At 45.1% G+C, this 11,251-nt stretch overlaps 1 protein-coding gene across 2 annotated transcripts in view; it reads left to right on the plus strand.

The window, feature by feature from the left end:
• PKP4 (plakophilin 4) overlaps window positions 1–4,660 on the plus strand; it is a 46,259-nt gene extending 41,599 nt beyond the window's left edge. The window contains exons 16-21 of one of the 2 annotated variants that reach the window (XM_010194330.1): window positions 748–943; window positions 2,047–2,131; window positions 2,236–2,353; window positions 2,974–3,105; window positions 3,777–3,850; window positions 4,412–4,660. In XM_010194330.1, coding sequence (XP_010192632.1) covers window positions 748–943; window positions 2,047–2,131; window positions 2,236–2,353; window positions 2,974–3,105; window positions 3,777–3,850; window positions 4,412–4,660 — 854 coding nt within the window. The remainder of the gene's footprint in view (window positions 1–747; window positions 944–2,046; window positions 2,132–2,235; window positions 2,354–2,973; window positions 3,106–3,776; window positions 3,851–4,411) is intronic. The other variant, XM_010194331.1, reaches the window with a different exon arrangement.
• The last annotated feature ends 6,591 nt before the right edge of the window (window positions 4,661–11,251 follow it).

Raw genomic sequence — 11,251 nt, forward strand, 5'->3', positions numbered from 1 at the left:
TTTGTGGCAGTGGGTGCTGCCGACGTTGTGGCAGTGGGTGCTGCCGGGCACAGCCGCTGGGCACAGCGCTCCATCTCCTTGCAAAGGTGTCCTCTTGTCTGCAGAGCTCCTTTTTGGGTAACAGCTTTGTCCTCGGGCACGCCATGCAGACAGATGGCTGCTGGCTTGGTGTAAACTCAGTCGTTGTTCACTGTTACACACAAATACACGTCCTCAGTAAAATCAATTAATCACTCCATTAACAGCTCAGCCTAAACAGGAAAAGCATTTACCTTGGCTCGAGCCATTTCCTTCGTTTGCAGTGGTGATGTTCCCGTGTTGGTCTGTAACTGGGTTCTGACAGAGCTGAGATCTGATCTCGTGTGGTAACGAATAAGGGGGCAGATCAAGTTCCTGTCAGAATCACTTTATCTCTCCATCAGTGAAGCGCAGGAATGTGCACCGCTGCTCAGGCTCACGCTTTCCTTGATCGATTCTGCCTTCTCCAGGTCATTCCTGTTCACAGACAACCCTGTTTTCATGCAGCAATGCAACCTCTCATATTTTTAAGTTTAAAAGGAAAAATAAAAGATTCAAAAATTGATCTCCAGTCTCTCTTGACTCTGTAAAATGTGAATTCTTGGAAGGTTTCCATAGTTTTGATCCCGTGTTTCTTTTTATAGCTTTCAAATGCAGTTTTGTGACAAGCCCTATAATTTCAAATCCTAAGTACCAAACTTAACTTGGTTCTGTGCCGTGTTTCCGTAGGTAAATACGCGATGCGAGATCTGGTTAACCGGCTTCCCGGGGGCAACGGCCCAAGCGTTTTGTCTGACGAGACAGTGGCAGCGATCTGCTGCGCCCTGCACGAGGTCACCAGCAAGAACATGGAGAACGCCAAGGCCCTGGCCGACACCGGCGGCATCGAGAAGCTGGTGAACATCACCAAAGGGAGAGGTGACAGGCAAGTGGGCAGCGAAGGGCACACCAAACCGCTTCTCCGATGCTTTTTACATGCTTAAGAACGCAGGAATTGTTAAATTATTATTTATTTTTGTAAAAAAGGGATCTGAGTTTGAAAAAGCAGTAAAAAGTCTGGCCCTGGGAAGGAAGAGGCCATCGGTGCCGCTGTTCCCTTACCGGGTGCTGCTCTCTGGTGCAGTGTTTGGAGGCTTTCCCAGCTGCGTGCAATGACCACATTAATGGGGGCTGTTCAGGTTAAATGGATAAAAAATGTCCCCTCTTAAACAAAATTAATGGAACTTCAGAGCTTTTCCAAGTCAATGTCAGCGTTGTTGGGATGTGTCACAGTGGCTGTTAATGGTTTCTGGCATGGCCACTTGGTGGGTTTATAGCAAACATGCCCTGCCAGGCAGTTTGCCCACCTGATGCCATCAACTGCAGCTCTGTTGGTGTTTTATTTCAAACCCTGTGTTTGGATGAATCTTCAGCGACAGAAAAGGGCGCATTTAGCACGGGTGTCACGCTGTGGCACTGAATGTCACATCACCGCCTCAGAACCACCACCACTTTACTGCCATCTCCCTTTGAGAAGATGGTGTGGTTTTCTTTTCAGCGCCAGTGGAGCAATTTTCCTGGCCTTGCCCTTTGAAAAGGGTTTTCCCAAGCAGCAGCAGTTCTCAGTTGTGCAGCACAGAACAGGGTCTCGCTGTGAGGACGTCTGGAGACTTGAACACCAGCTCTGCCCTGTTTGTCTGTCCTTTTCCTGCAGTTAGGGATTTTGCAGTGATTTAATGCATGGGGTCTCACGTTTTATGAAACGCGTTAAAGATGTTCCTGTTCCTCCTGTTTAATTCTGCCAACGGTGACAGCAGCTGCTCCAGCCTTTATCTGCTCCTCACGTGGGACCTGAAGAGGTCTCTAGGCTGGGGAGGGAAGCGTTTCCCCGCGTCACCGTGTTGTGCTGCTCACAGCCGGGTACCGCAAGGCTGCGGCCTCACCAGGGTCACAGCACCAGGGTTTAGGCTGTTGCGTAGCTCAGAACCGTTGATCGTTTAGAGTGGATTCAGTGGCTTTCTGATACGGTCGTGTTCTCCACTTCCTTAGGTCCTCGCTGAAGGTCGTCAAGGCGGCCGCCCAGGTGCTGAATACGCTGTGGCAGTACCGAGATCTGCGCAGCATTTACAAAAAGGTAAACTGCAAAATTAGGCTACGCTGGAAAACAGTTCTACAGAGCCCCCCAACTTCACAAAAAGCGATTTATTTTGATGTTTCTTTCTTTCTCCCACTCCACAGGATGGATGGAATCAAAGTCATTTTATTACACCAGTATCAACGCTAGAGCGAGAGAGATTCAAATCCCATCCTTCTCTATCAACAACGAATCAGCAGATGTCACCCGTCATCCAGTCAGGTCAGTCAGGAAACGTACAGGGATGTACTACAGGGCACCCGCTACCCCATGTTTTAAACCCAAATAACCTCTCGGTTCACTACTCATGGTGTAAGACACGGGGCCGTGCTGCCTGTGCTCTGTTTGCGCAGCAGAGCTGCACGTGCTCAAGTGTCCCTGAGCTGCGGGACTCGCTGCTGTGTGCTGCTCCATGCACAGCCACGCACAGCGATGCACAGCAACGCACATGGGTCACCTCAGCCAGCCCCACTGGAGATGCTGCTGTCCTGCCCAAGCAATAGGATGGACCTAACCATATAACTGACGTGAAATCATAACCATCATCATCTTCAGTGCAAACAAATTGTCACACGCAAACTGAAATGGGTGAGGTCTCTTATTTCAGTTACAGCGTTACAGGGCAGCGAGTCACTGTTAAAGTACAGACCTGTCATCCGTGGTGCGTTGCTGATAGCTTCTGTCATTGGGGTTCTTTGGCCAACCCACACCACGTAGTTGTTCTGTCCATTGCCCACATGTCATTTGTCAGTCTCTGAGGAAGGAAGGGGTGAGGAGGATACAGAGAAGGTTGGGGATGGAAAGGCTTCTGTTGCACACACTGAAAATCCCTTTTCCATCAGTTGGCAGCACGTCCTCGTCCCCGGCTCTATTGGGAATTAGAGAACCCCGCTCCGAGTACGATCGAACGCAACCTTCTATGCAGTATTACAATAACCAAGGCGATGTCATTACACATAAAGACATATACACTGGTAAGACACCGGCCAGGTGAACGTCTGGCTGAATACGTGAACATTCCTTACGGGAGGAGCTGACACAATCATCCTACAACAGCTGCATTAGCAGGCTTGTTGCTACTTCATGTTGCTTTCCGTTTTTATTCAGGGTATTCATTGCATGTGGAACAGAGCAGGTGTTTTATCTCTGCTATTTTCTTTAAAATTGCACACATTACCAGAATAAGAGAAGATCTCTGTGTACTGGGAGATGAGAGGTGTTTGGAATGTTTATTTAAAATCCTATCACAGAAAATGGTTTTATTATGTATATTATATATATTATGTTACAAGTAATAACATGTGGTTGTATATTATAATAATATATTATTAAATCATACTGAGATGTTATCTTTTCCCTCATCTCCCTTTTCCTTCTCACTGACACAATAGAGATGACTGAATGAAGAGAAGGAAATTAGGAAGTCTAAAACAAAAATCAGCAACACAGAGAAGCCTCTTGTTTGCAGTGTAACTACTGCTGAGGGACACAATCTGCCTGTTTTGTGTTGCTGTATTATATTATTGGTAGATACTAAAATCTGCAGACTTAATTTTTGGGGTGCTACGTAATTGTAGGTAAAATAGAAGCAGACAGACCTGCAGATGAGAGCGTGGAGCTGATGCCATGGTCTGTCTCCTCACAGGTTCCAGCAAGCCCTCCCCAATCTACATCAGCTCCTACTCCTCACCAGCACGGGAACAGAGCCGGCGGTTGCAGGTGACTCCGGGTTTGAAGTGACACCAACAGCGCAGGGCTCGGTGTCCAGTGCTTAATGCAACCCAAGGGGTTTGGAGCGTGCTCCGCGGTGTCAGTGCTCGTTTATGGAGTGCGTCTGCAGCACAGCTAATTGGCCATCAGTGCACGGACGGACAGAAGCAATGGCCGCTCTGTCACCTTTGTGTTTTCCTTTTATAGCCACAGATTTTAGCGTGTTCTCATGGTGGGATGTGAGATTACTTTTCTGACTGGACTCTTGGTGGGCACAGGTGGGTTCTGTACTTCCTGCTGTGCTCTGCCGGCGCTGCTCTGGAGCTCCTGGCTCCTTGGTGAACGCAGGAGAGGTGCAGGCAGGCCTGGGGCTCCTCCAATTAGTTTAATCTAAAAATTAGCTACATTTCATGGAAGCTTGAAGCCCGTTCCTGTCAGCATTGGTAGGGCTGGCCTTCACTTCTTAGGGAAAGGGTCTGTATAATGTGTGTAAATTCGTTTCTCAAATTACGAGTATTTCCTCTGCTAATTCCATTTTGACAGCTCCTTTTCCCATTTTTTCACCGACAGCATCAGCAGTTGTACTACAGCCAGGAAGACACCACCAGGAAGAACTACGACGCCTACAGGTTGTACTTGCAGTCCCCACACAGCTACGAAGATCCCTACTTCGATGACCGAGTTCACTTTCCTGCCACTGCAGACTACACCGCGCCGTACGGACTGAAATCAGCCACCAATTACGTAGACTTTTATTCCACCAGACGATCATCGTACAGAGCAGAACAGTACCCGGGCTCGCCCGACTCCTGGGTGTAGCATCCAAGAGGAAAACCAACCGTGTGCTGTCACCTCGCTTGGGAAGAGATGGAACGGCTTCGTTTGTTCTGGTTGTGAGACGAGGAAGTGAAACAGAAGAAGGAACAAGGAAGATTATTTTATTTTCTTTTTGGTGAGGAACTGTCAGGAAGGAAAACGGGAAGGGATGGGTTTTGCTCTGTTTAGCTGTTAGGTAGAATTACTTGTAGCTCCCGTAGTCTGGTGAGGGTGTGGGTGACGTGACAAAAGGTTTGAGAATTGAGTAAAATGAATTTGGAAAGTGTGTAGGTCAGAGCAAATTAAAGCAGATTTTTTTATGTGAATAAAAGTCTTGTTCTGATAGTTTGTACAGAAAAAATAAACTGGATGCCCTTGTTTTATTGCTATTACTGAATGTCGAGATTGTACGCTATTACGTCTTGTAAATTTCTTTCGTTGGTGTAAATATGGAGATGCCACATTGGTTTAAAGTGCCATCCATTTGTAATGCAGTGTGTCATTCTGAAAGGAATTTGAACATCGTGCACAAAAAAGAATCCAGGAAAATGTTATAAATTTTAAAAGGAAAAAAAAAAACTTTAAAAAATGAATAGTGTAATTTTGAAGCACAAAGTCCAGTCCAGTATATCCACACCTTTCCATTCCCTGCCTACTTCATAAGGAACTTCACTGCCATTTTCTATGCACATGGAGTAACAATAAATATGGACGTCTCATCCATGGAAAGCTGTTCCCTGCTCATTTTTTTTATTTTCTGTGTGTGATTCTCAGACACAAACACCATGAATATGAAGTCTATTGCATGCTTTGTGGCAGGTTAAATGTATCAAAGCATTTGGGCCATTTTCCCAGCTTTCTTCAGTGCATTTATTCTGAATGTGTCAGGTGTGACATTAGGCACTTTCCTCCCGTTATCTGTCAGAGCAGTGCTTTTACATTTGATCTGGGCAATCCAAGGTGTTTCAGAACTCTGTCCTCTCCTCTTCCCATTGCTCCTCTACTCCTCTCCCTCTGCCTTAGAAAATGAGCTTGATTTTGCTTTCATAGAAATCATGGTTTTCATTTTGAGTATGTTCTGCTTAGAGTTATTTACAATAAGAATCTTTGGTTATTTTAAGTAACCAAATCACATACTTTCCTCTGACTTTACAGCACGTTAACGCCACACTGTCTGTGATCATCATTAACATTCCCCCTCATTGCCTTTTTCCTCAGTTTTCAGTGTTTCCAAATACCCGACTGCATCAGCGAAATGAGAACAGGTAAGCAGAACTGCTCCATGTTCGGGTTATTACAGGGCAAATTCACTTATCCTTTGCTGGTTGGGATACCTCAGCCCTGGGCTGCAGCAGGGAAGGAAGCGAGAGGTGACTGGCACAGCAGGAGCAGCGGGGTCTGACCCAACCCACGGCCCTGCAACACGAGGGCTGTGCGTGGGCCAGCGTTCTGCCTGTGGTGCCTTCGCTCCCCTGGAGGACCTCATTGCTTTAAGACAGAAAATTCTGTTTACTTGACTTGGAGTTTGTTTCTTGTAACAGTAACGTCACCACTGATCTCTCGTGATTGTTCCCAACCTTCAGTCACGTGCAAGCTCTGGTACGTGGGCTAAGGGAGATGGATGTCCATCACCTGGTGTGCCGATACCCTGTGCAGGTGGTGAGCTGGCATTTCATCTGAACTGGCTGCAGGTAACGCAGTAACAGAGTGGAGGGCTCGCAGTCTGTTACTATTTGCTGCTTTCACTCAGCAAGTAACTCTCCAAGAGGGAGGTGGTAGAGAGGCAGCTGTCAGTGATGCAGTGATTTCTGGTTCCCATCCCACAGCACGATTTGGGCCAGCACCCCCGATGGGGATCTTTCACACTGTGGAATACGAGTACACAGGTCATTATGTTAGTTTTCTGTTGGTTTAATTGGGCTCATTTGTTACTTTCACACATTATGTCTTGGTGCTATACTGATAAAAATTATCTGTACAGTGTAATCTGTTGGTTAATTTCCCTTTGTGTGTAGTTTTAGACAATGTGTGGAATGGGAGAGACAAATAGGGCACAAATTCACCTCACTGTCCACTTCCATAGCGCAGTCTGCCTTCTGGGGCTGTTGCACGTCAGGAGCATAAATTTAAGGTGAATGATTTTAAAAATATGTCATACAGTTTTGTATCCAGATTGATACTCCACTGAGAAGAATAAAAATTGTTATTTTTTTTTTAAAAGTGGATGTCCTTAGGAGGAGGTGATGCTACTTTGGAAGTTAAATAGTAACAGTGCCCTGGGAAAGTCACTGCGCTGTTTCCACCTTTCCAATGCCTGCAGATACGGTGAAAGAAAGAGGAATTCAACTTCAGGGAGTCAAATGCTGCTCAGAACAGGTGCAGGGGGACCAGCAGCACTTGGACGTGTCCTTGCACGCAGTGACCCCACGGAGGACCCCAGGGAAACGGCTGCGCTCCCGAAACGCTGGAGAACAATGGGAAACGAGGGCTTCAGGTAACGCGTGTGCACTCTTTCTTGTAAAAAGCCTAAATACAACGCGCTGAAAAAGGAGGTGAATCTTAACTGAACTGGGGTATTTAAAGAGCCTCCAGAGAAAGAATTCTGGCCCCTAAAAAGATAATTTTTGGGGGGGGGTTTTCTCCTGGCTGAATAAGAAATGTCCATTACGGCTGAGTCAGGCAGTGTCACACATGGGTGTTCATACATACAGAACCATCCTTTTCACCACGCTGTTTTAACAAGGCTAAGGAAAAGTGAGATAGATCTTGTTATGATGTTTAAACTTAAAATGGTGATTACATGAAAACTGAAAGTTTGAAAATAAGAATTTAGAAGCACTGTGAAGGGGATGTTTGTGAATCAAATGAAGGGTACGTAATATATTAAAGGCTCAAAGCAAATGCATAATATCTATAATTTCAAAAAAGATTTTAAAACCCTAGTATGATGAAGCAGCAAAGTCAAGGGATAAGAGAGAAGTAAACCAATCCTTCAAAAGACTGCAGTTCTTAAAAATGTGGAAAAGGAAAAAAAGAGTCAAAACATTTGGTTGGTTAAATGCAAAAAACTACAATAAACCCTGCCAAAAAACCCCAGCTTTACTTGGGAAGGGATTCAAAAACACGAGTTATTTTATCAAAGACTGAAGAAACAGTAACTCTGACAGATGTATTTGAAGGTACTAAACAGGAAAGAAAAGAAAAGAAATGCCAAACATCTAACACAGCTCTATCCCCTTGCCACAGCATAGTACGATAATATGATAATATGGGTATTAAAATGTCACGTACACTGAAAAATTACCAGATGAATCCTTCTTGTATTTACTAACACAGCCACTGAACAGCGAGAGTTCAACTCCCCCGTCCTGCGCTGTTCCCCGGGCATGCAGGCAGCTGGGCCGCAGCGAGGGAGCTGTGAGAACACTGACGTCTGTCGGTGCAGGACTACAGCAAAAGCTCCGGTGCCTTTGGAGCAGCTCCTCAGAGGACTGTGCTGCAGAGGGCCCAGGCTGTGCTGTGAGCACTGAGCAGCACTCGCTGCCCATCACAGCATTTTCCAAAGCTAAACCACAGCTTCAGCAGTGTGAACAAAACACCTGTACTGCACTGTGGGTCTGACTGTAAAACCACTCCATCTCTTTCCTGTCAGACCCCTGAGAAGCTGTGTCTGCTTCCTGTTGGATGCTCGCTGGTTGCGTGGTCTTGGATCAGCACAGCCAGGACCTTGCAGGAAGCTGTGGTCTGAGGTTTGCTGCTGGCTGCGCTCTCCAAGCACCCCACTGCCAGCTCAGGATTTGAACTTTGCCAGAGCCTGGACCCAAAACCCAAATTCTGCAAAGATCAGTGCTCCTAATCATCAGGTCAGATTTAAAATGAATGGTCAGTCCCTGCCAGCAGTCTCATTTCTTTCCCAGCCAAGCCCTTAACACATAAAAAACATGATCTAGACTGGTACACAGAGCACTGTGTGCAGTGTGCAATTACCTCTTGTTAGGGAGAAGACCTTGATGCTTTACCTCAGAGAAGCCTAAATCAGAGAAATGATCAGAGCATTGCCAGGGGATGTGGAGATCCATCGCTCCAAACACAGCATCACAACCTGCAAAGGAAGGCAGGAATCAGTAAATGAAGGTTCTTCATTTACTCACAATTAGCATCAAAGTGCTATTTTGTGAGTTCCTTTATCCAAAGATATCATTACTTTATTAGACACTCTAAATATTTTATATTTAGAGGCATACGACTTACAAGGCATTCATCAGTTCAAAATGCATGTCTTTTCAAAAAAACTGAATTTTATTTTTGCTCTTATTAGGTTTTTCAAGCTATCAAAAAAAAGTAATGTTTACTTAGCTTTCTTTGTGGCATTTTAATTAACAGTAGAGTTGATAATTACATCATAATTAGACATGCTAGTGTAATCATCCTAGATGTGCTATTTCCATAAAACCTAATCAGGTATGCTTAAAACGTGTAAGGGAAGGTTCTCAAGGGCTTGGAGATTAACCCCAGAAAAGCAGTTCTGACGGGGTCTGGTGCATAGGACAACCAAACCCAGCACCAGCTCTACAGCTTTGCACACCAGGTACCTATTCTGAAGACAACCAACCAACCAAATATCTGAAACCAGAGTAGCACACAGACTTGGAGCACGTACGAGCTGCTCACCTGCAGCACGGAGAGTTTGCTCTGCTAAACCCCTCCGCAGGCCTGCGTGGGACTGAGCGTGTGTGCATCTGCACAGCCCAGTACCAGCTTCAGTCGAGTATCTGGAACAGAGCCTTCCCCAGAGCAAACAGTGACAGTCAAAACCTGTGTCCTCGTGGAGACTGCGAGATCTGTGTACTTGAACTTCAGTCTGCCATGAGCACTATTTCATTTATGGCAGCATTCTAAAACGCGCAGTGCCAAAACAAAGAACCGAAGCACCGCAGCGCTGCATCTCAAGGACTCTGTCAGCTATTCCAGCAGCTAGAGCACACTTGGTAGGTGAAAAGCAATAGCATGCGTTGTTACAAAGAAGCCAGATCTTTAAGTCTTTAGAAAGACAGAGGTGAAATACAGAAAATCAGTAATACTTTATTTTTCCTTAACCTTACATGATGTCAAGGAGGGTGTCTGAAGGGAAAGGGCTCATTACATTTTTCTAAGTTCTGCATACGTTTAAGAAGTTTGCTCAAGAAGTAACTTAATGCTTTGTGAGATTTTAGTATAACTTTATTTTACTGCCCCTTACGGAACAGTTGCATTCTCTGTATAACCTTCTGGTGAGAAAGAGGAAAAAAAGCTGGAAAAGTCTACTTTTTCATTCTACCATGGCTTGGAGCACAACGAATGCTCACATTTCCTGTGCAATGACTCACACCTGGACTGAGACCAAATGCACAGTTCTGCATGGAGGCAGCGCTTTCTAAAAAAATAATGGACATAGGAAATAATTTGTACTTTATCAGCAAACTCAACCAGAATGCATTACGTGCTCTATAAAAGGCATTGATTGATATCAGTCAGTCTCATATGAAACAGTGGGGTGCCTCCTTCTGCTTTATTTTGACCATACCTCTGCACTATACCCTCTGCCTAAATGTAAATACTGCAGAAGAATTTATTACAGTAAATAAGCTTCATGCACTGTTGCTATCAAGTTCTAATATCAACTGTTTTGCTTTTATAATGAAGGTTAGGAAAGGTAAATTCATGATAATATACCACCCATCCTACACATCCAAATGCACATCAGTAGACAGTGGACTGTATACTCTGGGACAGACAATACAAGCAATCTTGGTTTTCATAATTTACTGAAGATAAGCTGGGAAAAGGCAGAGTGCCTGAAATTGCAGGGTGGACTTCCAGCAGTTCACACAAGCTGATCTCTAGCACAGAGGCCCTTTTTTGGGCTCAGAGATCCATCACCGTGTTAGCATAGGGCCCTGTGAAGGACAATGAAAACCCAGCAGCCACCATCAGAGTCACCCTGGGAAATAAAGGGTGACATTACAGCTCCACCACTGGAACCATGGGGAGGAGTTAAACCTACACACACAGCAGAAAACTAAACATGGACTCTTACACTGTGAAGTCTGGCATTGGAAACATTTCAAAACAGGCTCTTTTCCCATAGCAAAAGGACTTAGCAATTCAAAGAATGATGATAATGATGATGATGATCTGTGCTAAAATACTTTGCCAATGAGAATATTTCTAATCTGCACATTAAATCTTCAGTGACATGCTGGCTCATGCAAGCTACAATTAAGACAAGAGTTTCCCTTGTCTGTGGAACCTAGCGAATTTGGAAAAAAAAGAAGAGGGAGAGTGAAGTTGAAAAAGAAAATTGAGGAATTCATCACATCCGTAGGCAAGCTCTCGAGGGGCATGCGAGGACACGAAGAAGTATCAGAACAGGAACACGTTATGGAGGTTTAGAGAGAATGCAATGGCTTCTTCAGGGATAGCATCACACGTAACTGCCGTTCCGTTGTTGAACACGGGCATTAGTACATAATCTTAAGGTCTGGGTTCTCTGTGTCTGTTCAAAGCATTTCTTTCTGCTCAAAATGCATGAAAAGCTGACTCAACTCCTATGCA

The sequence above is a fragment of the Mesitornis unicolor genome, unplaced genomic scaffold (assembly GCF_000695765.1).
Source record: "Mesitornis unicolor isolate BGI_N332 unplaced genomic scaffold, ASM69576v1 scaffold10291, whole genome shotgun sequence".
NCBI lineage: Eukaryota > Metazoa > Chordata > Aves > Mesitornithiformes > Mesitornithidae > Mesitornis > Mesitornis unicolor.